The sequence below is a fragment of the Pseudorca crassidens genome, chromosome 9 (assembly GCF_039906515.1).
Source record: "Pseudorca crassidens isolate mPseCra1 chromosome 9, mPseCra1.hap1, whole genome shotgun sequence".
Classification (NCBI taxonomy): Eukaryota; Metazoa; Chordata; class Mammalia; order Artiodactyla; family Delphinidae; genus Pseudorca; species Pseudorca crassidens.
The window spans coordinates 6151856-6179814 of record NC_090304.1 but is presented as its reverse complement, the minus strand read 5'-3'; the positions used below and the strand labels follow the sequence as shown (position 1 = coordinate 6179814).

General features: G+C 60.4%; 4 protein-coding genes and 1 long non-coding RNA gene across 54 annotated transcripts in view; 3 read left to right on the top strand and 2 right to left on the bottom strand.

Moving 5' to 3' along the window:
- Positions 1–2579, bottom strand: LOC137229923 (uncharacterized). Its single transcript, XR_010945916.1, has 2 exons — positions 2492–2579; positions 1–1361 (listed from the first exon to the last, which is right to left on the bottom strand). It is a non-coding gene; the product is annotated as an uncharacterized lncRNA (long non-coding RNA).
- TOP6BL (TOP6B like initiator of meiotic double strand breaks) overlaps positions 1–2672 on the top strand; it is an 89145-nt gene extending 86473 nt beyond the window's left edge. For 15 of the 23 annotated variants that reach the window (XM_067748174.1, XM_067748157.1, XM_067748155.1 and 12 more), the window contains 2 exons: positions 2229–2416; positions 2516–2672. In XM_067748174.1, the coding sequence (XP_067604275.1) occupies positions 2229–2416; positions 2516–2581 (254 nt within the window). In that variant the 3' untranslated portion in view covers positions 2582–2672. Of the gene's footprint in view, positions 1–2228; positions 2417–2515 lie in introns of those variants that run through there. The other 8 variants (XR_010945910.1, XR_010945908.1, XM_067748166.1 and 5 more) reach the window with 2 other exon arrangements.
- Positions 2668–15837, top strand: RCE1 (Ras converting CAAX endopeptidase 1). Of its 19 annotated transcripts, none has more exons than XM_067748177.1 (9): positions 2668–2996; positions 3136–3238; positions 3333–3416; positions 3667–3745; positions 4277–4444; positions 4597–4642; positions 4912–4974; positions 15140–15213; positions 15329–15837. In XM_067748177.1, the coding sequence occupies exons 1-9, from the start codon at positions 2812–2814 to the stop codon at positions 15835–15837; spliced, it is 1311 nt and encodes a 436-aa protein (XP_067604278.1). In that variant the 5' UTR covers positions 2668–2811. The 19 variants fall into 19 exon arrangements, with proteins under 19 accessions (XP_067604278.1, XP_067604287.1, XP_067604288.1 ...); XM_067748186.1 differs by having other exon boundaries at positions 4868–4974; positions 15329–15531; XM_067748187.1 differs by having other exon boundaries at positions 4571–4642; positions 15329–15525.
- The window catches only part of PC (pyruvate carboxylase), a 106719-nt gene continuing 86561 nt past the window's right edge, over positions 7802–27959 (bottom strand). For all 10 annotated transcript variants that reach the window (XM_067748147.1, XM_067748143.1, XM_067748142.1 and 7 more), the window contains 14 exons: positions 26698–26816; positions 24278–24440; positions 21951–22133; positions 12603–12747; positions 12149–12238; positions 11837–12058; positions 11168–11324; positions 10349–10589; positions 9992–10241; positions 9522–9766; positions 9257–9436; positions 8930–9178; positions 8515–8655; positions 7802–8432 (listed from right to left, as the gene is read on the bottom strand). In XM_067748147.1, the coding sequence (XP_067604248.1) occupies positions 8184–8432; positions 8515–8655; positions 8930–9178; positions 9257–9436; positions 9522–9766; positions 9992–10241; positions 10349–10589; positions 11168–11324; positions 11837–12058; positions 12149–12238; positions 12603–12747; positions 21951–22133; positions 24278–24440; positions 26698–26816 (2634 nt within the window). In that variant the 3' untranslated portion in view covers positions 7802–8183. The remainder of the gene's footprint in view (positions 8433–8514; positions 8656–8929; positions 9179–9256; positions 9437–9521; positions 9767–9991; positions 10242–10348; positions 10590–11167; positions 11325–11836; positions 12059–12148; positions 12239–12602; positions 12748–21950; positions 22134–24277; positions 24441–26697; positions 26817–27959) is intronic.
- LRFN4 (leucine rich repeat and fibronectin type III domain containing 4) lies at positions 16329–19476 on the top strand. Its single transcript, XM_067748175.1, has 3 exons — positions 16329–16465; positions 16903–18261; positions 18785–19476. The coding sequence occupies exons 2-3, from the start codon at positions 16913–16915 to the stop codon at positions 19344–19346; spliced, it is 1911 nt and encodes a 636-aa protein (XP_067604276.1). The 5' UTR covers positions 16329–16465; positions 16903–16912; the 3' UTR covers positions 19347–19476.

Below are 27959 nucleotides of genomic sequence, written 5' to 3'. Positions count from 1 at the left end.
ATGCCACTGTACACCTGTGGTCCATTCCCTGAGGAGCCTTCAGTTTGTCAATTCTTTCCATTGTCTTCCTGGCCTTCTCCTCAGTGGCCACTCCATCCTTTTTTTTTTTTTTTTTTTGTGGTACGAGGGCCTCTCACCGTTGTGGCCTCTCCCGCTGCGGAGCAGAGGCTCCGGACGCACAGGCTCAGCGGCCATGGCTCACGGGCCCAGCCGCTCCGTGGCATGTGGGATCCTCCCGGACCGGGGCACGAACCCGTGTCCCCTGCATCGGCAGGCGGACTCTCAACCACTGCACCACCAGGGAAGCCCGCCACTCCATTCTTTTAAAAAACTACCAAGCCTCGTCCTCCTGATTTAGCCTCCTACTTCACTTACTAATCTCTTTTTTCAGTAAACTCACCCAGTTTGTACTCCCCCCACTGCCAGAACCTTATCAGCATAGGGACTCACCCCCTCCAGGCTAAGGGGTGGCATTATCCTTACTGCTTCCATGGTAGCACGTTATCATCTCTGCACCTTCAACTTCTTTTCTGAGTTCCTTTCCCTCAGGAGGTCCATCTTCAAAAGGATATCTCCCATGATCTTGAACTTCTCCCACCTATCTCTCTCCATCATATCTCAATCAAGGTTCTCAAAAAAGCAAGCTACACTGTTTCCCTCTCTTTCTTTCATTCTCTCCCTAACCCAGGGCACTTGCTTTCCCTGTGGCCTCTGAACTGCAAAGTCTCTCGTTTGGGAAGGCCTCTTAATTACCAAATTGATGACTGTGCATTTATCTTTATCACACCTGGACTATTTGCAGAGCTTGGCACTGTGAGACTATGACTCATCAGGTTCTCCCCATCTCTTCTCTCTTCGACTAGCTTCCTCTGGCCACCCCCAAATAGTGCTCATACTGCGGTCCCTCCCTAGCTGCTCTCTTCCATCCCAGGCGTTGACCCCTGCCTCTGGGCAGAAGACTCCTCAGCTGGTATGACCATTCCAGGTCTCTCCTGAGTGTTAGGTGGGAGATATATCTGCTCACTAGGCTGCTACATATGGCGGTCCCACTGGTACCTCAATTTCCTTTCTCCTGATATCTTGCCCTCTGCACACACACCCAAAATCAGCTCTTCTTTCTTCAGTCTCTGTCATGACTACTAGCACAACCTATCCAGTTTTTCACATCTGAAACCTGAGACTCGTTTGAGATGCCCCCCATTCTAATGTTTCATATCCAGTCTACTACCAAGGCTTGTCAATTCGGCCTTATGAATACTTCTGACTCCTCCATCCCCGCTGCCTTCACTTCTTCTGGGCTCTTGAGGTCTTCCCTCCTCTAAGCTGACTCTAAGCCACACCTTTGACGAATGATGACTTTTCTGAAATACAAAATTAACAATATATCTCCAGTGTTTAAAAACTCTTCACTGCCTTCCTATTTCCTACAGATAAAAATCCATTTCTTAGCCTTCTCTGATTCCCACTAACCCATTCAGATTCATCTCCTTGGACCCCCCCTACACTTTGCATTTTGTGTGGGATACTGTTTAATGCCTTTGGGTGTTTGCTTAACCCTTTCAGCCTGTTAATCCTTTCCTCTGCCTTGTCAGTCTGGTGTATTACTCTTCATCCTTCAAAACCCATCTCAGACATTTCCTCAAGGAAACATTTTTCACTTACAGAGATGGTTAACAGCTTCTTTGTTTTACCCCTGGACTTTGTACACACTTCTGCATCGTTCCTAGCATCTGTGAGCTTCACCCAGGGAACAGCTCATTGATCTACATTCCTAGGACGTGCTCAGGAAGAACCTGTAGATCCAAACTTACTTTAAGTTTGCACTGCCTAAGCAGCGTGCCCAACAAAGGGGGAGAGAGGTGAGGCCGGCTTTCTGGCAGGGGAATCACAGTTTGGCAGGGAGGGAGGAGCTGGATGGTGCAGACTCCACGAGGAATCTGTGTGAAGTGACCAAGTGGGCGCAAGCCCCAAGTGAGGGCTTGGTTCAATCCCAGATGCCTCTTCCCAGGCCCAGCTCAGTGGCTACAGAGAGACCCCGAAGCCATTGTGCAGCCTCAGCCTGACCCTGAAGACCCGGAGCTGCCGGGTTTTGATCCGGACAGGACCAGATGAAAGGGTCCTGAGGTGGGAGGGCTAAGAGAGCCGGACTCCAGCTCCTCCCTTTCTCCCAGGTTTCCCCCAAGGGTCGTCCTAGCACAGGACATGGGAGCGGGCTTGTTTTCTCCTAGGGACCAGCGGGCAAGTAGAAAACAAGAGTCTCAAAAGAGGCAGCCTCTGCCAAGGAGTGGAGGAGACGCGGGCTTTCCGCTCCCCTCGGGCCCTGAACCCGTCAGAGGCCGCCTTGGGCCGCGCGGAACCCACCGCGGCTCCCCTGACCCCTAGCAGAAACAGGACGGGCCCCAGGAGCGGCCTGGAGGTAACCGGGCTAAGGCCGCGCAGGGGAGGGAGCGGCGGGAGGGCGGGGACCCGGCCGCTGCCAAGGGGTCCTCACCCCGGGCCCCCTTTCCTCCCGCAGGACGCGCTGTGGCTGCAGGAAATCTCCAATCTGTCCGAGTGGCTAAGTCCCGGCTCTGCGTCCTGAATCGGGCCCCCTCCCGCCGCCTCCACGTCTGCCCCACCGCTGCCGGGGCCGCATGTTGTCTGTAGTTCAATAAACCTACTCTGCGCGCGCAGTTTCTGCTTCAGTGTCGGGGAGGAGTCGGGGGCGGGGCCGGAGCCCGAGCCGCCGGGTGACGTCACCACGCTTCCGGCCGGAGCGGGCCTGGCAGCGGCGGGACCGCGTCACTGGGGCGCGCCGCGGGTCCGGGCGCGATGGCGGCGCTGGGCGGGGACGGGCTTCGCCTGCTGTCGGTGTCGCGGCCGGAGCGGCAGCCCGAGTCGGCGGCTCTGGGCGGTCCAGGCCCCGGTTTGTGCTGCTGGGTGTCCGTGTTCTCTTGTCTCAGCCTCGCCTGCTCCTATGTGGGCAGCCTCTACGTCTGGAAGAGCGAGCTGCCCAGGTGCGGGGGCTGCGCGCGCGCAGCCAAAACCCGCGCCTCCACGAGGCGGGGCTATGGGCGGAGCTTGGGCGAACAGAGGGTGGGGCCGCGCTGTCAGGAGGTGGTTGTGGTCCCCTTGAATTTACTGCCTCCTTCATAGGGACCATCCTGCCGTAATCAAGCGGCGCTTCACCAGTGTCCTGGTAGTGTCAAGTCTCTCGCCCCTCTGCGTGCTACTCTGGAGGGAACTTACAGGCATCCAGGTGCGAAGGAGGCGGGGCAGAGGGCAGCGGGCGAGAGGTCTCAGGGCTCATTGGGGGAGGAAGCAAGACTGATGCCCCCTTTCCTGTGGCTCAGCCAGGCACATCCCTGCTCACCCTGATGGGATTCAGGCTGGAGGGCATTTTTCCAGCAGCGCTGCTGCCCCTGCTGCTGACCATGGTGAGTGCTCTTGCTTTATTTTTCCTTCTCTGCTCTTTGTTATTAGCGTGACGCTTCTTTACGTGGCCTTTTATTCTAATCCTGATTGTATCCAGCTTTTGACTGATGGGAGACAAGAATTGTGAGATGGCTCAGGGCCCTCGGGTATGCATCTATGGAAGCTTGAAGTCTCATGAAGCCATGTCTGGGCAAGGGCAGTGGATTATGGTTTGAAACTTTCCTTTGATCGCTCCTGTTTTTCTGCCCCCAGATCCTTTTCCTGGGCCCACTGATGCAGCTCTCTATGGATTGCCCCTGTGACCTGGCAGATAGGTTGAAGGTTGTCCTAGGTGAGTCCTCAGGGCCAAGGAAAAAAGTAGGTACAGGCAGTCCAGGACAATGAGGTAAGGGGATCAGTGTGCTTATGGTGGGTCCTGGACATGAGACACGAGATGTTCTGTTTCCTCATCAGTAAAGCGGGAGCACATATCCGGTGGTCTCAAAAAGTTAGTTCCTGATGTCCAGTGAGGCCTGTAGGGACCCCAGGCAGTACTTGTCGTGGACAAGAAAGCATTGTCCGTTACTTCCCTTAACCTTTGGTTTCCCGAACTAGAGCTGGTTTTGGGCAAGTTTTGATGTTTCCAGAGTTTACAGTCAGGACACCTTGCCTCAGCTACTAATGCCTTCCCTTTCGGTCCCCTTGAGACGCTGTTTTATACTAGGTCCGATAAGAAAATTTGACCCTTTCCTGTTCTCACAAGTATTTATGCCTAAGCTGAGTTTGGCCAGGGGGAGGTTGTGGCAGAGGGGCCCTTGGGGCCTCTAGGGTCATTTTGTTCAATAGCTAGTCACTCATTGCTTGCCCTGAATCCTCTCCCTAGCCCCTCGCTCCTGGGCCCGCTGCCTCACAGACATGCGCTGGCTGCGGAACCAAGTGATCGCCCCCCTGACAGAGGAGCTGGTGTTCCGGGCCTGCATGCTGCCCATGTTAGCACCGTGCACAGGCCTGGGCCCTGCTGTGTTCACCTGCCCACTCTTCTTTGGAGTTGGTGAGTTTGTCCAGCCTGGTCCTACTGAAATGTTCCTGGCATGGGAACCAAGAATGGGGTTTGGGGCAAGGGCAGGGCCTATAGGGCAGGCTGGGAGGAATGTGATGTGGTTCTCATCTTCCTCAGCCCATTTTCACCACATTTTTGAGCAGCTTCGTTTCCGCCAGAGCAGTGTGGGGAGCATCTTCTTGTCTGCAGGTGAGTCCTAGAGAGCTTGCCTGGGGCAGTCCTGGGTTGGGTGTGTGAGGGTGTCCCTGATAAGTCACTCTGGAGGAAGAATGGGGAAGAGAGGGCTGCAGTATTGGAGGGGCCGCTGACCATGGGAGTTGGGGTGTAGAGAACAGCCTAGGTACTGGGGCAGGCAGCCACTGCCCCCAGGGGAAGGGGTTGTCTCTGGCTGATGGGTGTGCAGTGCTGGGGCAGGAAGGGCATGCAGGTGTGGTCACTCGAGGCCTCCCCGTCTCCAGCGTTCCAGTTCTCCTACACAGCTGTCTTCGGTGCCTACACTGCTTTCCTCTTCATTCGCACAGGTTGGTCCTCAGTCTCTCGGGTCCCCTGGGGCTCAAGGGCCCACAGGAGTGGGTGGGAGAATGGGAATCTGTGTCTGTTCTAGGAGCGACAAGTTTCTTCTACCGCAGTCCTTGAGACAGGCTGAGCCTGGGCCCTCGGCCTGCTGTGGTTTGAGAGCTGGCAGGAAGCACAGGCTGTGGTGTGTGGGTGGATGGGTGGGGCAGTGATCTCCTGTTTCAGGGGATGAAGGGTCTTAGCCCTGGAAGGGCCCGGGGAGGTGGTGGGGCTGCTCCATGAGCTACTCTGTCTCCCCTCCCCAGGACACCTGATTGGGCCGGTTCTCTGCCACTCCTTCTGCAATTACATGGGCTTTCCTGCCGTATGTGCGGCCCTGGAGCATCCGCAGAGGCGGCTCCTGCTGGCAGGCTATGCCCTGGGTGTGGGATTCTTCCTGCTTCTGCTCCAGCCCCTCACGGACCCTAAGCTCTACGGCAGCCTTCCCCTTTGTGTGCTTTTGGAGCGGGCAGGGGACTCAGAGGCTCCCCTGTGTTCCTGACCCACGCTCCTGTACACACTCCTATGAACTCTCATGGGCTTCCCAGCCCCTCCCCATCAAGGGGTACTGCAGGGGAGGAGCTGGCTGGGGTCCCCGAGAACTCAGGAATTTTTGTAGGGGATTGAAGCCAGAGCTAGTTGAATCCCAGGGACCAAGAGAAAGGAGTAGATATCCAAAGGATGTGGCCCCTCCTGAAAGGGGGTTGAGGAGCAGCCAGGAGTGAGGGGACAAGGGGCGGGTCCCAGGAGCCGTGCACTCCCTTCCTCACTTTGGACTGTTGCTTCTCTGAGCTGCTCTGTCCCCCCTGCCTCTGAAAAGCTGCTCGGGGGTGGAATTTACAAAAACCCTCCCCCCACCTTCCCAGGGTTTTCTCATTGTCTTTTTGCATCAGGACTTTGTATTGGGATATTAAAGAGATTTAACTTGGGTAACATGGCCTTGGACCTTTGGGAATTAGTCTCTTTGGGGTCTTGGGAATATGCCCCTCACCTGGTCCTGGCTACCTTGAACACTAACCTCTAGGCAGGGAAGCCTGGTAGGCATAGTTCCCTGAAGTACCAGACAGGATGGGAGCCTGTGGTTGCCCTGGGTCTGCAGCTTTCTCCTTCCTGAGCAAGGCCCCAAGTCCTAGCACAGGTGGGCCTGGGACTAGGTACCAGGTGTGGGCCCAGCTCATCCTGGGACCTGTGCCTATCTACCAGGATCAGAGTAGAACCCAGAGCCTTGACCCCAGTGACGGAGCCTCCAGCCTCTGAGAGGGTGGGGGAGTCCACTATGGGCCTTCCACCAGGACCTCCCCGAAGTCTACCAGCCTCACATTACACAAGAGGAAATAAGTGTAAACTGGAAGTTCAGTCACCTGGGAGGCTTCTTTGGCTCTCTCCACCTCAGACCTCTGCCACCGTGCCAGTCGTTTGGTCTCTGGAGGAACCCAGAACAAAGGTCCAGCAAGCATAAACAACCCTGCCAAGCAACACTGTAACTCAGGGTTCTTTCTAGAACTTGGTAGTGTTTTACCTGCTCTTCATCGTGTTTTTGGAATGGTTCTTATAGTCTCATTCCGCTGCCCCTAGGACACCCCCCCCCACTTTTTTTTAAACATTCTTAATGTTATCCCTTTAGGTCCCATTCCAGACTCAAGGAGATTGTCCCAAGTCCCCTTCCCTGAGGCTGGTTGTCGAAGGAAAGGAAACCGCTGTGCAGTCACTCCCCAGAGCTCCCGCAGGTTGGCTGTGGCTAAACTGGATCTAAAAGGGCATCGTGACAGTCACATACCTACCTCCCTGGAGAGCTTTCCTCTCCCCCAGCCTGTGTAGCAGCTGTCAGGGAAGCCAAGGAATTGAGTACAGGCTGGTTTTAGAGGGTACATTTGGGATCTGGGAGTCGAGAGAGGAGGCGGCCCAGGACCACAGCAAAGGTTAGGTGTAGTACCCTGAGAGCACTAGGCTGGCAGGGTGCTGGGATGTACTTCCTGCCTGGTCCCCTGAGGGTCAGGGGATCTGGGCTCTGTCCCTCCTCTTCCTTATGCTCCTGCTCAGGAACTGCCCAGGATCCCCCTGCCTTTCTCTTTACTCACCATCCTTACCTCCCCTGTGCGGTGGGCAGCGGTGCAGTGACATGGGCAGGATTGCTGTCCCACCCCACAGGTGAGGGAACTGCAGGGAAGAATTGGGATTCTCCCGAGGGCTGATTTGGGGGTCAGGGGGTCAGGCAGGATTAGATCCTGGGACTCAGTCCAGTGCTTCTAACCTCCCACCAAAATCCACACCCAGAGGTTCCCACACCCAAGGGTCTCGTCTGCCTCTAGAAAGTGGTGTCTGTTTGCATCTAGTTCTGGATAGGGTGGTGGGTTGGTCCCAGCTTAGAAAATAAAGCAGTGTAGTTGAGAAGCAAGTCCACCAGCAGCCTGGGTTTGAACTCTCTCTGCCTCTTAACTAGCTGTCAGTCAGGTCCTGGACAAGTTATTTAACCTGCCTATGACTCCATTTCTGTGTCTATAAAATGGGTGAAAATGTTAATAGGTGTTGAGTTAATAGGTGTTAAGTGCTTGGAACAACCCCTTCCCCAGCCCAAGCTCTCAGTGACAACTAGATTATCCTATTTGGGGTGTGTATACAATAGGCACTTAGTAGTGACGTAAAACCAGGGCCACTGTTGTCATCCTCACTACCCTCCTAGGAGGAAGATACAACTGACTGCCCCCCTGCCCATGGGGGAGTCCAAGAGGCAGCCCTGCCCCTCTGCCGTGTGGCACTAGGGTGGGGTGGGCTGCACAGGACCCAGAATGGAGGGAAGGGGAAAGCCAGTTTTATTGAGTGAAGTTCTCAGACCTGGGACTTAGGTTTCCCCTGCAGGAGGCAGGGCCCCTAAGTCTGCTTCCCTAGGTCCCAGGCCTGCCTGCACCCCCACCTGTAGTCTCCAGCAGGGGGGGACCCTTATTTGGCAAGGGATGAATATGTGAGCGACTGTCCACCGGCAGGAAAAGGACAGAGGGCAGGAGGAAAGGCATGGGCCACCACAGGCAGTGTCTCTCCTGCCACAAACAACTGAGGACAGGAGCTCCAGGGCCCGCCCTTCCTGCCCTCGGGCACTGGCTGGCCTGGGCCTGCCCTGGCAGCGCAGCACCTTGAAGGCTTGGGGTGGGGATGGCCAGGCTGCCAGTCTGGGGCAAGATCACTCAATCTCCAGGATGAGGTCGTCACCCTCCAGTGTCATGTCTGTAGTCACGTGGACCTTGCGGACAGTGCCCTCCACGGGCGAAGTCACTACAGTCTCCATCTTCATGGCACTGAGCACACACAGAGGCTGGCCCTTGGTCACCTTGTCCCCTGCTGCCACCTTGATGTCTATCACCTTCCCAGGCATGGGTGCCCCAATCTGGCCCTTCACATCCTTCAGGGCCTTGGGGTGGAAGTGCATCTCCTGCAGACAGGGGAGAGGACGTGAGACACCAGGCCCTGCCCATCCCCACCGCCTGGCTGGCCCTGTGGGGGGGGGGCTGTACCTTCATGGCCTGAGTATCCTTGACCAGAATGGATCGCAGCTGTCCATTGAGCTCGAAGAAGACCTGCCTCTGGCCGGCCCGGTTCAGGTCACTTATGGCCAGGGCTTTGATGTGCAGCGTCTTGCCTCGCTCCAGCTCCACCTTCAGGGAGGGTGTGGAGGCTCAGAGCTGGGATGGGGGCAGGTGCGGGGAGGGCAACCCCCTGACCCAATCCCAGGCAAGCCCCCCCTCTCTGGGTCTCAGCTCCTCCCTTGTAAAGGCCTAGCTCCCTGGTCTCTTAAGGGTACTTTGTGAACCCATAGCTCACGAGGCCCAGTGACGGCCAAGCCAAAGCCTGGCACTCTAGATGTGCTGGGGTCCTTAGGGATAGCAGGAGTGCTGGGGTGGAGTGCAGATGGGTGCCAGAGCCACTGACCTCAAACTCCTCTGCAATTTTGGGTCCCTGCAGGAAGAGGCGGGTGTTGAGGCTGTCCAGGGGACCAAAGGTGGCAGTGAAGTCCTTGAAGTGGGCAAAGACGTCGGGGTACATGGCCGCTGAGAGTACATCCTCCGGGGTCACCTCCTCCCCATGCCGTTCTATCAGCCCCTTCTCCAGTGCCTGCAGATCCAGGGGAGGGAGGGAGGCTCCGGGCCGTCCCTCCACCCTTGGCAGGTCCTTTAGCACCTGGGGTGCAAAGCAGAGGGTCAGGCCTGATTCCTGGACTCCCCTCCGCCCCACCACATTGTGCTGGGCCTTCCTTACCTTGGAGCGAAGGGGCTCAGGGAACCCCCCGTGGGGGATGCCAATGTACCCCTGCAGGAACTCCACCACTGAGCGGGGGAAGGACAGCTCTTCTGCCTGAGCTTCGGCCTCTGCCCGGCTCAGCCCATTCTGCACCATAAACTGGGCCAGGTCCCCCACGATCTTGGAGGAGGGGGTTACCTGAGGAGAGGGGACCCCTGGGTTAGGGTGCCAGGTACCGTATAGAGGCCCAGAGGCGGGGGTAAGAGCACTGGGCCTGGCTCACCTTGATGAGGTCGCCCAGCATCTGGTTGGCCTCCACATAGGCCTTCTTGACCTCCTTGAACTTGGAGCCGAGCCCCATGCTATATGCTTGGAAGTGCAGGTTGGTGTACTGGCCCCCTGGGATCTCATTCTCATACACATCAGAGTTGCCAGACTTCATGGTGGCCGTGCAGTCAAAGGCCGCATACAGTCCCCGGGCCCCCTCCCAGTACTCACTGTAGTCAAACACACGGTCCAGGGGCACCCCTGCAGGGAGGCCAGAGGCGGAGAGGGCTTGGAAATGTGCTGAGCTTCCAGATGCTCCTCCCAGGACCCCAGGGCCAGGTCAGGCCACATCGCAGACGTGGCTGATGGAAGGCAAGACCAGGCCAGGCCGGAGCATCTGGATTCTAGGATATGCCCAACTCTGCTGGGACTGGTGAGGGCTGCAGCTCTGAGAGGGGAATGGCCTTGGGCTGTGGCTGTTCCTACCTGTGTCCAGGGGAGTCCCTCGGGTACAGGCCACCAGGGCCCCCATGCTGGGCTGTGAAGTCATTCCAGACATGGAGTCAGCTGCCACGTCTACCACATCAGCGCCTGCGTGGGCACAGGCCAGCATGGCTGCCACGCCTGCCCCTGACGTGTCGTGGGTGTGGATGTGCAATGGGAGGTCAGGGAAGCGGTCTCGGAGGGAGGTGACCAGCATGGTGCAGGCCGTTGGCTTCAGCAGCCCTGCCATGTCCTAAGGGAAGAGGGGAGGAGAAAGAAAGATGGTGAGGAGGGGGCGTGACATGGGGGGGATGAGGGACATGGTGGGGAGACTCCTGGGGGTGGGCTGGGCCCAGGCACCTTGATGCACAGGATGTGGGTGCCAGCTCGCACCAGCTCTTCAGCCAGGCCCATGTAGTACTGCAGTGAATATTTGGTACGGCTGGGGTCGGCCACATCACCCGTGTAGGAGATCGCGGCCTCCACCACACCACCAGCACTGCCCGCCGCCTCCATGCCCAGCAGCAGGTTGGGCAGGTAGTTGAGGGAGTCAAAGACCCGGAAGACATCCATGCCATTCTCCTTGGCTACCTCACAGAACCTGAGTAGGTAGGAGAGCTCAGGGGTTAGCGCCATCCCACTCCCTGCAGCACATCCTTTTCTGCCTCCTGGCCCACTTGCAGCCCCTGGGGAATAATATGTGACAGTCGGGTCTGGCAGGGGGCGTGGCACCCACAGAGCCAGGGGCACCACAGTATGTCCATAGTGTGGACAAGGCCTCTCCAGGGCAGCCTGGGCTGGGCAGGGTCGCCCCAGCAGCATCCGGCAAGGACCGGAGCTGTCCTGTGCTAGTCGCATGCAGTGCAGCTCAGTCTGCCCAAGTTCGAAGAATCTGCTGGGGATTCTGCTTTGCAAAGGAATGGCAGGCTGAGGGAAACAGTGTGGCCTGGGTTTCAGCCCCAGCTCTATACCACGTGGCCTGGGACAAGTCACCTGCCCTCCTGGGGCCTCCACTGGAAGCCCTCCCAGTTCTCTGACTGTAACTTGCAGCCCTTGCTGGGTACAGCTACCGAGAGACTTGGTTTCAAGCCCGCTGTGGGGAGCACAGGCGATTGCATTGTGGCCTGGCACCTGCTGGGCCACATCGTGCAGTGTCTGCCCACCCCACCCCAGGCTCACTTGAAAACCACATTGTCGGGGTAGTTGGTGTAGCCCACAGCATTGGCCCCCCGCAGCAGCATCTGGAACGGGATATTAGGGACGAGCTCCCGGAGCTCCTGCAGCCGCCGCCAAGGGCACTCGTACAGGAAGCGCATCGCAACATCAAATGTGGCTCCTGCACAGGGACCAAGAGGCCCAGGTCAACCCCGAAACGTCCTGGGGACCCCACCACGCCCTGCAGCTCTGCAGCCTGAGCCTCTGGCCCTACCACCAGGCCCTGCTCATCTTCAGCACCCCTCGCGTCCCAGCCACAATTCCTGCAGACTTTTTCCTTTGCTGATCTCTTGGGACAGCTCAGGTTTACTGTGTCCTCTCTGCATCCGCTTTCACAGCCCTCACCCCATACTCTCTGTGCTATAATTAACAGGCAGGCATCTCCTCCCTGACCCTGAGCTGCCTGGGTCTCAGCTCTGCGCTCTCATGCCCAGCACCAGGACTGGCTAGAACGGGCACCAGTCACTATTTGCTAAACACATGAATGTCGTGCCTTGTTCCGTTCTCACTCGTTCCCTCAGTGTTAACATCTCTAGCTATTCCTGGAGAGCCCGAGTGGCCTGCCTGTACTGTGGATACCACATTCCTGCCATGCACTGTCCCACATCCCATCCCATCCCTCCTCCAGCCTACCTCCCCAGTTCTCTATGCTGAAGAGTTTGCTGAAGTTGTGGGCAACATAGGGGGAGATCTTTTTGAGATCGTGGGTTCGCACACGCGTGGCCAGCAGTGACTGGTGGGCGTCCCTGAAGGTCGTGTCCATCAGCAGCAGCCCCTGGTGGTTCCTCACCGCTCGAGCAAAGCCCTCGGGACCCTCCCGCAGCAGGATGTCTCTGAAACCAGCTGGGGGCAGGCCTAGAGCAGACTGGGGCGTTAGCACTCATCCTGCAGGGGGCAGCCTCCTCTTTGTCTCCCCTATGAGGTGGCAGAATGAATCTCACCTACCTATGGGCACCACAGGGACAATAGGGTCCGTGGGGCTGGGGCTGGCCTTGACGGGGATCGGGGTGGTTGGGCCGTTCACCATGACGTGTCCTGGGGAGAGAGTGGGCAGTGGGTCAGGGCAGGCTGGGCAGAGCCTGAGTTGAGGGCAGAGAGTTGCTGGGCTCGGGGATGGGGGGATTCCTCCAGGATCCCTGGTCTTCCAGCTGGCCCGTCCTCTCCAAAGCCAGGGCCTCCTGGGTCCAGGCAGGGGGGACCTAGTGACGGCCACATGGATGGGAAAGGGGGCCTCTAAGATCAGGAGCAAGGAAGGTGGGCGGGGTGGGAGGGTGAAGCAAAGGAAGAAGGTGCAGGACCAGACTGAGGACAGAGGCAGGGGCTGCTAGGAAGCTCTCTGGGCAGGGAGCCAGAAGCAAGGCATCTGGGAGGGGAGAGAAGGGCAGTCTCGGGGCCGGACCAAGGTAGTGCAGCAGCTTCTGGGCCCGGTTCTGTGCAGGCCGCAGCTGGAATAGCTCCGGGTTCTCATCGATGAACTGGGTGTCCACGGTGCCTGCCAGGAACTGCTGGTTGTTGAGCACGTTCTGCAGGAAGGGGATGTTGGTCTGCAGGACAGAGGCGGGTGGGAGGGTGTCACCGTGCAGCACAGACAGGGACAGGAGAGGCTAAAAGTGCCACCCTAGGCTAGCACAGCTGCCCAAGTTCCCCAGGGCACCATGCTGAGGCTGAAGCCTCCCTGCGGAGTGGCGTTCCCCCATCTCCTCACCAGACCCACCCCCGTTCTGGCAGAGTCCCCTAAGCCGTGAGGGGCCTGAGCCCGTCCTGCCCTCCTTGCTTGCCGTGGAGCATGTGCTGAGCCCCACCTCCTCCTTCCTCAGGGATCTGGAAATAAGCACCTCCTCCCACCCCACAGCCTAGATGGATTCGGCCTTCCCCACAGCGGTGCGGCATAAAGCGGTCCCCTCTGGCCCTGCTAGCTGCACCTCTTCAAAGAGGCTCCCGCCTCCAGCACCCTCCCCGCCACACACAGCACACGGCCATGCCCTGATAGTCTCCCTACGGCCCCTCCTTCCAGTTAAGGGGCCGCCTTCCCAGCCTTCTCCTGCTAACAGCTCCCACCGGGATGTTCTCTCCCTGGGCTTCCAAGACATCTTGCTCCCCTCCTTCTCCCTGGTCCCCACTGGGGGCTCCTCCCACCCCTGCAGGATGGAGTTCTCAGGGCTGTCACTGGGCCTCTTCCCACACAGCACACTCTCTCTGGGTGGCCTTGTCCTGGGCCTCCAGCTCCAGACCCAAAGTGGAAATGCCTCCTGGGCATCTGTCCTTGTGTGTCCCTCACACAAGCTCATCAGGTCCAAAATCAGCTTCTCTCACCCAGTCCTCTGCCTTCTGCTGGGTGTCTCACCATCTACCCAGTTACCAAAACCTCCACTAAAATCACCCTCACCCCCCACTCCTGTGCCACTGGTCAAGCCAGACGACTCTACCACAGCCATCTCTAGACTCTGTGACCCCTGTCCTCAGGCCATGCCCTCTGCCGGGCTTCGTCATCATGGCCACCTCTAGCCACACCAATCTTGCCTTGTGCTCTCACACCTCCACACCTGCCTGGTAAGCTCTTCCTGGAAGTCTGAACTCGAAGACCACCTTTGTCCTCATCCCCCACCCTCACAGTGGAGCCGGATGCTCCCTTTCTAGGACTCCATGGGATCAGCTGTTGGAAAGTTCCTCCCTCAGCCTCATCATCTTTCGCTTGTTTGTATCCCTCACATGCCCGGGAGCATGGGTGCTGTCTGAGGGACCGGTGCCCACGTGCTTTGTGCACAAGGGCCCCCAGGTCTGCTCGTTAAACAGCTGGGTGACAGAATGACGCTAGGGCAGGGTAAAGTCCAACCTAGAGGCCACATGGGGGCCTGGGAGCCAGCGCTGAGAGATGCCCCATGACTGCAAGTGGAAGGGATTCCAGTGTACGTGTGCCTATGACCATATGGCTACAGCCTGGCTGTTACTTCAGAGAAGGCAGCTCCAATGTGTCACCCATTCGTGATCTCTGGTGGCACCTTCAGTAGGGACTCCAGGCCCAGCATGAGCTGCTGGGCCCTGCTGCTACTGTGAGATCCTACCTGTTCCCCCAGGGCTCCTATCACCTGGAGGCCCGGAATGGGAAGGGTGCCTCCCCAGCCAGCATCCCACTGGTGGCCACTGCAGAGTGGGGCCCAGCCGACATTGCCTCGTGCCTGTCTGGTGTGACCAGTCTGCCTGTCTGCCCCTGAGACTAGTCAATGCTCCTCTTAAAGAGATGGGGACATTTCACCTGCGCCAAGGCATGGCATTTGAGATGAAGAAACCAGTTAAACCATCTGAAGAACCTAGAGCCACCTAGGGGTGGGAAGGATCCTAAGAGGCCTCCCCTGTCCCACCCTGCATGTCCCTTTTGTAGACCCCTCCCCCTTTGTAATTTTCGGAGCCTCTGTCATCCCATCTGTACTCCATGGGGATAGCAACCAGGCCCATCTGGTTCCTGATGTACCCCAACTCCCTGCACAGAGTGGAACACGATGGATGCCAGTAAACACGTACGTTTAGAGTGAATGAAAACATTTTTGATGGGGAGAAGAGGAACAAGGGGATATCTAATGCCACTGAGCAAGAGTTGACCTGGGCTAGGATCCAGTGCCTTCATTTTACAAATGCAACAGCCGAGGCCGGGGGAGTGGCAACGGTAAGAATGGCTTCCAGCGGCCAGGTGGCTCAGCCCCTCACAGGCTGCTTCATTTCTTCTCCTCTCAGCCCTATGAAGCACGTAAAATTAATATTCTTTGGCATAGATAAGAAAATTGTCTCAGTGGTTAAAAAACTTGTCCAAGGTTACCTGGTGTACCAGGCAGGATTAGAGTTCCGTCTGTTTCCCTGAGGTAAGGGAAAGGATCTGAGTAGCCTGAGGACCAGGAAATACTTGGGGGAGGTGGTGACTTGCCTTGTTTCCCATCTGGGCAGCCACGACGAAAGACCAGAGTGCCCGACCTGGTTCTCAGCCCTCAGCGCTCCCACCCAAGCCCCGGATCTCGGAGGTAGAAAGCAGGGAACTCACGCCACCCCCCCCCGCCCGCCACTAACACACACACCCCGGGAGCCCCTTCTCAGCTGATCCGTCTAAGCCGAGCTTGTCCCGGGCCACTCTTCCAGGGAAATGGCCCGGTAGGGGCAGAAGCTGGACGGAGGGGCCGCCGGCACAGCCAGGACCACTGACGCACAGCTTGAAACAGCGTGCCACCGCCGGCCAGCTGGGAACCGCGCCGCGCACACCAATTGGGTCGGAGGCGGAGACCGGTTGGCTCCGGAGCGCACCAGGCAGGGCGGGGAGCCCGGGAAAGAGGGAGGGGCCGGCAGCGGGGGCGGAGCACGGCGCCAGACCCAAGGCCGAGCCCTCTCGGCCCCACCCCGCGGGAGCCGTTCCTGGGGGGAGGGGGAGGCGACGCCCCAAACCCTCCCCTCCCCCCGCAAGGCCCGTGTCTGTTGGGGACCCTCCACGTGACTTGGCAATGCAGAACGGTTATGACCTTCAGCGTGTGTCTGTGAATGCAAGGGTCCCAGCAACAGTGCGGGTTTGCACCCGGCCCTGCCTGTGGGTGCGGGGACGTGTGGGTGTGTGGACATGCGTGGGTGTGTTCGGGAGGGTGCCCAGCGACATGTGACGAAGACTCTCTCGTCTCTGGGAGATGGTGAAGGGGCCCGCGGGCTGGCGCTTTGTCTGGCTGTCTGCAGAGTGACGGTTCGCGCAGCGGCAGCAGGCGCCAGTGCGGTGCAGGATGCAGGGGCGCCAGGGTGGCCGGGGGCGCGCGCGCCTGTGCCAGGGTGAGTGCACTGCGGCGGCGCCGGGGGGCTGCGCGGCGGGTCCGCGCCGGCCCGGGCCTCGGGCGTGACCAGGAGCCACCCGTGGGCTCTGCAGTGGCCGCGTATCCGGGTGACCTCGGGAGCCGGCCTGGGCCCCGGTGGATCCCCGCGAGCCCCTCCACGTCCGCTCTCCACGTGCGTGTCCACGGTGCGCGTGCTCGTTGGCTCGCACCCCCCTGCCTGTCACTGCTGCTACTGCCGCTACTGCCGCTGCTGCCGCCGCCGCCGCCGCCGCCGCCGCGCCGCGGAAAAGGTGCCGGGAACCGAGTGAGCCGGGGCCGCGGGCCCGAGCGCCATGGGCCGGAAGGCGTGCGGAGGGCGGCTGGTCAGCCCCGGGCCTCACCCCCGCGGGAGAGCCGCCTGGAGTCGGCAGGGGCCGGCCGGGCCCACGGGGAGGCCGGCCCGCGACCCCTGAGCTGCGGACACCAGGTGAGGGGGCCGCGGGGGACAGACTGGGGGTTGGCCAGGGAGGGGCAAGGGGCCACGGGAGGGGTTGGGGAGGGGCACCTTAGCAGGCGGGGGAGGGGATGGCGCCGAAGGGATGCCGGAGATTCCAGGGGACACCGGGGAAAGGAAGTTCCGGGACCCTCCCTGCTCTCGTGGCCACCTCTGCTTCCTGCCTCAAGCCTCACCTTGTACCCAGAGCCCGGACTCCCCCTAACTGCTTGGGGAATGTGACCTTTACTCTGGGGGCCCTGGCCCTGCAGGCTCCAGCCCTCTCTCAGCCTTGGGGGACCCCTTGGGCCTCTGACCCTGACCCCACCGCCAGGCCAGGCTCTCGAAGCTGGCCCCTGAGACTGGGTCTTGGGGCAAGTGGGCACCTGTGCCAGACCCACCTGTGCCTGGGCTGTGACCCTTCCCTACAGGGCGCTCACCATGGCCCCGCCGCTCCTGCTGCTGCTGCTGGCCAGTGGAGCGGCCGCCTGCCCACTGCCCTGCGTCTGCCAGAACCTGTCCGAGTCGCTCAGCACCCTCTGTGCCCACCGAGGCCTGCTGTTCGTGCCACCCAACGTGGACCGGCGCACAGTGGAGCTGCGGCTGGCTGACAACTTCATCCAGGCCTTAGGGCCGCCAGACTTCCGCAACATGACGGGGCTGGTGGACCTGACGCTGTCCCGCAACGCCATCACCCGCATCGGGGCCCGCGCCTTCGGGGACCTGGAGAGCCTGCGCTCCCTGCACCTGGATGGCAACAGGCTGGTGGAGCTGGGCACTGGCAGCCTGCGGGGCCCCGTCAACCTGCAGCACCTCATTCTCAGCGGCAACCAGCTGGGCCGCATTGCACCGGGGGCCTTCGACGACTTCCTGGACAGCTTGGAGGACCTGGACCTGTCCTACAACAACCTGCGGCAGGTGCCCTGGGCCGGCATCGGCGCCATGCCTGCCCTACACACCCTCAACCTGGACCACAACCTCATCGACGCATTGCCCCCGGGCGCCTTTGCCCAACTCGGCCAGCTCTCCCGCCTCGACCTCACCTCCAACCGCTTGGCCACGCTGGCGCCCGACCCGCTCTTCTCCCGGGGGCGCAATGCCGAGGCCTCGCCTGCCCCGCTGGTGCTGAGCTTCAGTGGGAACCCCCTGCACTGCAACTGCGAACTGCTGTGGCTGCGGCGGCTCGCCCGGCCGGACGACCTGGAGACCTGCGCCTCCCCGCCCAGCCTGGCCGGGCGCTACTTCTGGGCGGTGCCTGAGGGCGAGTTCTCCTGTGAGCCGCCCCTCATTGCCCGCCACACGCAGCGCCTCTGGGTGCTGGAGGGCCAGCGGGCCACACTGCGGTGCCGGGCCCTCGGCGACCCTGCGCCCACCATGCACTGGGTCGGCCCTGACGACCGGCTAGTTGGCAACTCCTCCCGAGCCCGGGCTTTTCCCAACGGGACCCTGGAGATTGGGGTGACGGGTTCCGCGGACGCGGGGGGCTACACCTGCATTGCCACCAACCCTGCTGGCGAGGCCACAGCGCGGGTAGAACTACGAGTGCTGGCCTTACCCCACGGAGGGAACGGCAGTACCGAGGGGGCCCGCCCGGGGCCCTCGGACATCGCCGCCTCAGCCCGCACTGCTGCCGAGGGCGAGGGGACGCTGGAGTCTGAGCCAGCCGTGCAGGTGACGGAGGTGACCGCCACCTCGGGGCTAGTGAGCTGGGGGCCAGGGCGGCCGGCGGACCCCGTGTGGATGTTCCAAATCCAATACAACAGCAGCGAGGACGACACCCTCGTGTACCGGTGAGGAGGGGCTTCGCAGTCCGTGCCCCCAGCGCCACCCCCGCCGCCCTCCTCTGAACCCTGCCCCACCCTTCGGGCTTGGCTACCTCTCCTGCTCCTTCTGCCTCCTCGGGGGCTTCCACACACCCCTCCTCAGCTTCTGAGCTGCCTGGGCCGAGTGGGGGCTGCAGGGGGAGGGGAGGGGGAGGCCTCGGGTATTGGCGGCCGTCTGCATTTAAGCTCATGGGCTTGGCCCGCACACGCGTGGTGTTTGTGCGTCTGGCGTGTGATTCTCTACCGCCTCGAGGCCAGCCCTGGGCCCGGGTGTCAACGTGCACACCTCTCTGGCCCCTGACAACCGGCTCCAGGGCCACACGTGCCTGTCCTGTTTTCTCTGCCTTCTTCAGTGAACACACAGGCCCGTGTGGTCCTGGGGAAGGGGGAGTTCAGAGCTGGGGCCTGGGGGCGTGTGGTGAGGCGGGTGGGGGTGGGCTGGGGCCTGGGCCCCCTTGCCTGCACTCTGACTGCCTGCCCTTGCCCACAGGATCGTCCCAGCCTCCAGCCACCACTTCCTGCTGAAACACCTGGTCCCGGGTGCCGACTATGACCTCTGTCTGCTGGCCCTGTCACCCGCCGCTGGGCCTTCCGACCTCACAGCCACTAGGCTGCTGGGCTGTGCCCACTTTTCCACGCTGCCAGCCATGCCCCTGTGCCACGCCCTGCAGGCCCACGTGCTGGGCGGGACCCTGACTGTGGCTGTCGGGGGGGTGCTGGTGGCTGCCTTACTGGTCTTCACTGTGGCCTTGCTGGTTCGGGGCCGGGGGGCCGGGAATGGCCGCCTCCCCCTCAAGCTCAGCCACGTCCAATCCCAGACCAACGGGGGCCCCAGCCCCACACCCAAGACGCACCCACCACGGAGCCCCCCGCCTCGCCCCCAGCGCAGCTGCTCCCTGGACCTGGGAGACACAGGCGGGTGCTACGGGTACGCCAGGCGCCTCGGAGGGGCCTGGGCCCGACGGAGCCACTCTGTGCACGGGGGGCTGCTCGGGGCCGGGTGCCGGGGCATGGGGGGCAGCGCCGAGCGGCTGGAAGAGAGTGTGGTGTGATGGCAAGGGAGCCAGCCTGGGGTGGGCGGCAGAGGGTGTGGGGTGGGCAGCCTCCTGGCCCAGTGGGTCAGTGCTGCCTGGGAGTCCCTCCTGGTTTTACCCTGGGTCCCTTGGGAAGGACAGGGGGCGCTCTCCTTGGTTCTGGCCTCCAGTCGGGCAAAAATGGGACAGGTCCCTGTGACAGGTGCTCACGGCCTCCGAGGCGGGGGCTACAGCCACCAAGTGCAAGTCTTGTTTTTCTTTATAATAAAATTACTGGGGTCACCTCACCGCTAGTCTCTGGTCTTGCCCTGCTAGGTTTCCTGAAAAGAGAGGGGGGACTCCGGCCAGTGGAGGCACAAACAAGACGGGGTCAGTGCTGGGGCTACCAGCCCCGTGGAGGCCCAGCCAGCCTGGGGTGCCCTCGGGTCCTGGAGTGCTGTGGGGCCCAGTGCCTCTGTGCTCTTTGCCCACGTCTGAGTGCAGGGAACGCCCCTTCCTGACAGCGCACGGGCAGGATGTCTCGCCCTCACCTGGCATGGGCGTTACAGTGCACTGGGTAGCAAAGGGAGCAGGTGGGAGGCGGTGCAGCCCTTCTGGGCAAAGGGACCTGGGCTGGTAACGTTCTTAGCAACTCAGTAAGGAAGTCCCCATTGGCTCCCGTGGGTGACAACCTTATTCACCATTGGCCAGGGCACCTTCTGGATGTATAAAATGTCACTCCAAAGGGATTGGAAAGGGACTTGGAATCCCATTGCCCTGCTCTCAGTCTGGGACCCCCCAGAAGGTTCCTGTCAGGGATGCAGGCCCTGAGCAAGATCTTGGCTCTCAACTGCTCCACTGACGCCCCTCGTGGCTTTGCTCTTGCTGGACACCCAGGGGCAAACACCAAGGGGGACCACGCCCACACGGCCCCTGCTCTAGTCCCCACCTCAAGGAGCCACAGTCGCGGGGCGGCGTGCCCTGCCCTGCCTCCTCCAGGCCCAGGTCCCCACCAGCCTCTGGCCCAGACAGGCCTCCTCCAGCCTTCAAACAACCACTGCTCCTGGGCATCAGCTGGGAGGAGTCAGTGCTCCAAACACACTTCCGGGCACGTGTGGCGCAGCCCGTGTACCCAGTGCTTCGAGGACATGCAGGTGCCCGGGTCCCGCTGCGGAGGGTGGGCGTGGCACCCCAGGCCTGCTGTGCTGCACCTGTGCTGAGGGGTGTGTGGCCCTTTCTGCCTAAGGGGGCCCACTGTGGCTCTGATGGCAGCCCAGTGAGAGTTGGCACGATAAGGTGCGTGCGTACACATGTGGCAGGCCGAGCTCACACACTTGTATGTGTGCATGGCATCGACACACACGTGTGCCTGCCCGCCCAGCCCCAGAACACATACCTGGATGTGGCCCAAGAGAGATCCTGGTTTAAATAAAATGAAACAAGGTCTTCAACAGAGAAGAGCAGGAGAGCGTGAGCCCTGCAAGGGGCCGCGGAGAGAGGGTGGAGAAGGCACAGGGGAAGGCGGGGGAGGGCAGGTGGCCTGCAGGGCTGCGGCGCAGGGTTGGCAGGGCCAGTGGCCTGGTCCAGGTGCACATTTGGGCAGGATGCTGGTGCCCCAGCGTGCTGTCAGCCTCCCACCTTCCTCGGCCCCTTCAAGGCCCCCGTGGCCCTGGTCTCCCTTGTCCACCTGCCAGCTCTAAGGCAGTGGGCGCTCAGGAGCCCTCCAGCCCATAGGACAGGTGGAGGGTCCTATGGCCCACGGGCACAACCACGGGGGGACCAGCCGGGGTCACCAACAGGACAACACAGAGCAACAGAAGCAGGCAGGCGAGGGGTGGGGTGGCCGGGCCCCCTGCACACTGGCCACCCCCCACCGGAAGCAGCCCTGGGACACCGTGGTAGGAGACCAAGCCCCCGCAGCAAGAAGCGGGTGGAGCACACGTCACGACACGTCTCTGCCACGTGTGCAGGAAATGGCCCCCCGACCGGGAGCCCTGAGGCTCCTCACGGAAGTGCAGAGGCCCCATAACACGGACCCTGGGAGGTGGGCTGAGCCCCACAGGCTCCTCCCTCCCACGTGCTTTTTCAAAACGCTTCTGCACCCTCGGAGCACCTACCAGACACTGTGGAGCATGTCAACAGGTGAGGGGAATGATGTGGGGCTGAGAGAGGACAGCGCTGCCCATGCGCCCCAGACCCAGCGCCGAGCCTGGACGCAGCAGGGCTGGAGTAGCCGAGGAGAGGGCGGTGCGGAGGGGCCGTCAGCCACCCAGCTCCCCGTGTACCGTGCGCAGGGCCGTCAGCCACCCAGCTCCCCGTGCGCAGTGGGCAGGGGATGGTGTCCTCAGCACGGGAGAGCATCCCCCGGGACTCTCAGGTGAGGAGGAGTGGGTCTGCCAGGCCGCCACCCTCCACAGGGGGCTGGGCAGCGTGATCTCCGAGGGGCAGAGCCCCGTCCTTCTGCCCCTCCTGCCTTGCAGAGTGTCTGACGGCAGCGTCTGCCCAGGGAGTGCCCGCAGCTACTCAAGCAGCGCTGGCCTCAGGGACAAGACAGTATGTGGCTGTGATTCCATCTCCAGCTATACACAACTGACAGGGCCTGACCGAGAGGCCAATGGGCATCTCGGGCCTGCAGACTCTCACCTTCACGCCTCGGACTCTGAACTCGGCAAGGGCTCTGCTCATCTTCGTGGCGGCCGTGGGGTGGTCCTTGCCGTGGGCGATGACTTTGACCAGCAGGGAGTCGTAGTGGGGGGAGATGACGGCGCCTTGGAAGGCAGAGGCGTTGTCCAGGCGGATGCCCATTCCCTCCCCGCTCCGGAACACCTGCGGGGAGAGGCCAGCATGGGCCGGCAGGGTGCTGAGGGCCGTGCACAGGTGAACCCCAACTCTGGCTTGTCAAGTTCTTACTTTCTGCCAGCAAACCCAGGGGCACCCCACCGTGTGGAGGAAGGGCCACAGTCACCGCTCCCTCCTCCCCAAGAGGAGAAAGGGGGCAGGACAAGGGATGGGGAGGGCGTGCCCTGCCAGCCCCAGGGCTTGGCGCCTAGCACTCAGGGCTGATGCGGAGCCTGCAGGGCACGGAGGGACCAGGGCAAGCCGGCCAGATCCCACCGACCTGCCACTCCGCCCGCCTGACCAACCCTGTTGCTTTTCAGGTTCATTCATTAGTTCACTCATTCATTCCACAGCATGTGTGCCCGCCTCGTGCCAGGTAGTGGAGACAGAGCAGCTAAAACAGAGTCCCCTGCTCGCAGGGGGCTCCCAGCCTGCTGGGCGAAGGGGGCAGACAAACAAATGAGGAAACACACAGGCGGGTGACAAGGATGCTGCAGGACGAGAGCAAGGCAAGCGGAGGCAGGCCAGGGGGCCCCGGGGCGTATAACATACGCAGTGACAGGGAAGGCCTCCGTGTCCCCCCACCTTCCCTTCCTTCCAAATGGGAGGAGCCAGTGAGCAGATGATTAATACTAGGAACAGGGAGCCAGGCCAGATGCAGGGAGACACACAGGAGCCCACGGGCCCAGGAAGGGAAGCAGAGAGGGAGGGTCAGAGAGGCGTCATGGGGATGCAGGGGGGCTCCAAACGGTCGGATGCGGGGAGGGGGGCCACGGCACGGGGACAGGGGCTTGGGGCGTGAACCACTGTGGAGGGGGAGGGAGAGCCTGCACCCGGGGCAGGCGACCCATGTGCGGCACAGGTCAGGGAGACGGGGCGGGAGAGACAGCCGGGGGGGCTTGGGACACACGCTGCACCGTATTTCCGCGTCTAAGGGACACAGGCCCGTGTTCAATAAAAAGGAACTCAATAAAATATTTAAGGGTGACCACACAGCTGTGAGCAGGAACTGTCAGCTAAAAATATTCTGCGGTAAACTAGGCTCGGAGGAGCCAGGCCCCGGAGGTGGAGGTGCAGCAAGGCAGCGCTGTGTCTCCGAGCTGCCCCTTCCCGGCCGAGGGCAGGGAAGTCAGGGCCGCTCAGTGCACAGCACTCTGGCCTTGGGGCTGGCCCCCACCTATGGACTTGGACCCTTCCAGAAACGCAACTCCGGCGGCAGCTCTGCCTCAAGCCGAGCAGCTCTATGCGGCTTTCAGAATCCAGACAGCTCCCCTTCCCTCCCCGGCCACCCCACATCACTTGTCTCAGGAACTCAGGGTCTGCCTCAAAATCACCCTCGCCCTCCTCCCTGGACTCCTGCACGCATCCTGCTTCCTCAGAGGCTCGGGCCAGATGGGGAGCAGTAAACCAGCAGAGCCTGTGACAGCACTGCTGACGTGCAGGACTGGAGGTATCCTTAGCTGGTGGCATGAGACAGGACCAGGGAACAGGAGTCCCAGCAGGCCAGAGGGCGCCTGCCTGCAGCGGGCCCAGAGGCTGGGGTGGGAGGGGAGGGGAGGGAAGGGGAGAGAGGAGTGCCCAGGGGAGGGGCAGGGGAGCCCGCCCAGGCCCTCTCTCAGCCCCTGACAGGCAGAGCCTGCCTCTGGGTCTCCTCCCTGGCCCCCTCCATCTCCCCGACTCCCTCATTCATCCCTGATGGGTCCCTTGGCCCAGCCCGTCCCCTCCACTGAGACATAACGGGCCCCAATCCCTTGCTGCACCCAGGGTCTCCCTCAGACTGAAGGCAGGACAGAAGCCAGCAGCGCTGCTCGGTGGGCAGTGAAGCTTTGGGTTCTTGTGACACTTTGTTCCCAGGGACCGTGAACTTGGCACCCAGCTGGTCTGCTTCCTATTCCACGTGATCCCCCCCCGCTGGCCTTTCCGGCCTGTGCACATGGCCGTCTCTCCCCGGGAGTGCTCTCCCCTTTAGTCCTGGACAGTGCCTGGCTCCCACGTACTCTCAGCCAGCTTCCTGTCAGCTCAAGCCAGGGGCCTCCTTCACTGCCGGGCCCACAGGCTCCCTCGTGCCCCCTGGAGAAGCGTCTGCAAGCAGGCCGAGACTGGTGGCGGGCTCAGCGGGAAGGCGGCCCTACCTCAATGCGGCCGGTGTCCGGCTGGAAGCTGCGCGAGGGGTCCTCAGTGGTGACCCGGCACTGGATGGCACAGCCGTTGATGCGGATGTTCTCTTGCCGCAGGCCCAAGTCAGGCAGGCTCCGGCCCTCGGCCACGTGGATCTGGGCGTGGACCAGGTCCACACTGCAGGATGGGGGAGAGGCAGAGGAGGGGGAGAGCGTGAGGCAGGGGATGGGCAGGGCAGCCCCGGCCCCGCCGCCCCTGCCGGCTGACGCTTCGGCAGCCTCCTCCCAACCAGACTGGGCTGGGAACCCGCAGAGTCTGAATGAGGAGAACGCGGCAGCCGGAGGGGTGGCTGAAATATTAGCATCTACCTGATCTTGCACCCCCTCGCAAACTACTCCTCCCCACGCTCTGCCCTACTCCTTCCCTGGGGTCTCTCTGTCCTCCTGCCTCCCCCAAACCCTCCCTTGGCCAAGCCTGGATCTGAAGGCTCAGACCCTCATTCTTATGAGTGGTATGTGCCACAGGGTGTGTGCTGGGTGGGGCTGGGGGCCAGTTTGCAAGACGACAGGGTTATAGTGAAGGCCAGGCTTGCTGAGATGGGGCCGCAGCTACTGGAGGGTCCACACCGGTGGGCGCCATCGCGGTCAGGATCCCACCCTCCCAGGACCTATGTTGCAGCTGGGCCCGTCCCCAAGAAAGACCCTTCAGAGAAGATCTCACAGTACAAAGCTCTCCAAATGTGCCTGGTTTTCTAAGCACACCCTCGCTGACTGCCATGCTCCTAAGGACAGCAACAAATCTAAGTGGAACGGCTGTTAAAAAAAACTCAAGGTTTTAAATTTATTGTCACCGAGGCTTATGATAAGGACGGCCTGGGAACTACTGCCCTGGCGGATCTTCCTCAGCGTTTCGCATTTCCTGCTAAACCACTCCACAGCAGTGAGGATGACTACCATGCACCGCCGCGTCTATACCGCAGACCATGGCTGTGCTCTTTCCAAGCTTCACCTCCACGGTAATGCTCTGGGAGTCACTGTCATTCCCATCAGAGGAGGAGCCCGAGGGTCAGAGAGGCTGCAGCCCACCCAAGCTCTACGCAGCTAGTGACTCGGGAGGAAGCTGCACCCCAGTCTGTGTCTGTCTGACATAAAACCTCTGCTCTCGAGCAAGCAAAGACTCCCGTCCTTAGCAGAACAGGCTCCGAACAGGCTCAAGATTGACGACAATTTTACAGCAACGCAATGGGGAAAGTCTCACGGGGCCAGAGGGCGAGGCCGGAGCATGTGCCTCAACTCAGCCTTCACCTCGAGCGAGCAAGGACCCTGAGGCCTTCCGTGCACCTGCCGGGCAAAGGCAGGCGCCCCAGCAGCATCCTCAGTCTCAGGTGGGGTCAGGGGTCGGGGAAGGAACTGTCCGAAAGGTTCCATGGTGAGATGGACTGACCCAAAGCTAGGTGTAACACTTGAAAGGCTCAATGTATGTATTTTGAAACCATGAAAGGCCGTATTAATTGTTTATAAAATGGGCAGGTTTTTTTGGAATGTCTCTACGCAATGCTTGTGGGAGAACAAATAGGAACAAGGGGTCTTGAAGGCTCTTCAGGTGAGATGTTGCTTATCCATTGCTCAGGTAATCCTACTAAAGGTGTCTGTCCTCAGAACTCTTCAGAGAGGTGGGCAAAGATTTAGGCCCAAAGATGTTAACTGACACACCCTTAATAACTACAAAAGCCAAACAACCTGATTGTCTAAAAATAGAGGAATATGTAGATAAGTTATAAAATACCCAGAAAATGGAATAGTGTGCAACCACTTAAAGTATTTGGAAAGAATGGGAATGCCTTAGACAAATATTAAATTTTAAATGTAGAATAAAAGTTCTATACAAAACATCTCAGTTGTGTCAAACTACTTATGTAGTAAATAAAGATGGAAAGAAACCAAAAGATTTAGTGTGGGCGTAGGAGACACAGCACAGGGCTGGAGACGACCAGCTGTGTGACCTTGAGCAACTCTCTCAACCTCTCTGAGCCTCAGTTTCGTCATCTGAAAAATGGGGTTGATTGGCACCTTCTTCCAGTGAGGTCATTATGTGCAGCACACATCACAGCCTGCCGGGAACCTCCTCAGCATCCCGTTTCTGATGGGTGGGGTTCTGAGTCATTTTTATTTGCTCCTTTGTACTAATTCTTACAATAACCATGTAATGCTTTTATAATAATAATTTTCATAAAAAATAAGTACCTGGATCCCTAAATATTCTCTACCAGTGGACATGAGCTGAGCTCCCGCTGCCCACTCCCTAGGAACCACCTGATGTGGATTTCACACAAGATGGGGGAGACGCCCCTTCCCAGTACTGCTCCCCGCCGTTTGCAGCCGCGGGCTGGTCACGGAGGCTGCCCCTGCGTCACTGGGCCGAGCCCTGTGCTCACTCGGTGATCTCCTCGGTGACGGTGTGCTCCACCTGCAGGCGCGAGTTGACCTCAATGAAGTAGTGCTTGCCGTACTTGTCCACCAGGAATTCCACCGTGCCCGCGTTCTCGTAGCCCACCTGTGGGGTGGTCTCATCAGCAGGGGCGCAGTGGTGGGAGCCCGATGGGGATGCAGGCACACCCACTGGGTTGGTTCCATAATAGAACAGACTGCAGCAAACCCTGCCCCAACCGATGGCAGGCAGCCCACCAGCCCTGCCCCCGGGAGGCGAGAGCCCAAAACCCACAATGGGCCCCGGCCTGGACATCTTACCCCAGGCCTCCGCAGGAACCTCTGAGGGCTGCACACAGCTTGTCCGGGTGAGACACGAGCAGAAGCTCCTGTCTGGCCCAGACGGTGCCCTCTACCCAGCAGCTCCTCAGCTTTTGGGCACAGGCCCACCTGTGCACACCCTGGCCTCTCCTGGACCCTTCTTATTCTTAGAGGGTCTTCAGAAAGTTCCCCTCTACTTTACTCCATCATCACTTCTGGCCACTACCCAAAGAGATGCCATTTGAGAGGAACCAACAGATAAGGCTCTAACTCAAAATACAAGCCTAATTCTAGCTTCACTTCTGGTCCCACCAAAACCACAAACTAGACTTCACTCAGCTCCCTCAAATCTGTTCTGGAAGGAGACACAGCATAAGCCAATAAATAAGACCAAACTCGAGGCAAGAACAGTCCTCTTATAAAGGAACCAAAATCTCAACTATAATCAGACCCTAATCAATGCTGCATGTTAGCCGTGGCTGGCTTTCCATTTGGGGAAGGTTACAGAAGCGTCCATGGTCCGTGGGCGCGGGCTGCCTGAGAGCCTGAGGGAGCTAGGGTCTGGAAGGAGAGCGGGCCCAGGGGCCCGCCTGGCAGCCGGGGAGAGCAGATCTGAAGAGATGTCCACTCGGGCCTCTGGGATGGGGAGGCAGAGGCGGGGGTAGGATGTCTGGCCTCTGAGTGGGGGTGGGGTCAGGAGGGCCCCAGCGGAACAGAGAGCAGGGCCCCTGCTGCAGCCTGGTCACGTGTGGCAGGCACTTTCCTGGGCTGGCCTGGGGGAGTCACTCCATATCCCTGCAGAGCAGAGACAGGCGGAGGAGGACCTGGGGAGCAAATGGGTTGCAATAGATGTGATGTAGGGGACAGTTAAGAGTAAGCAAGGGGCTTCCCTGGTGGCCCAATGGTTAAGAATCCGCCTACCAATGCAGGGGACACGGGTTTGAGCCCT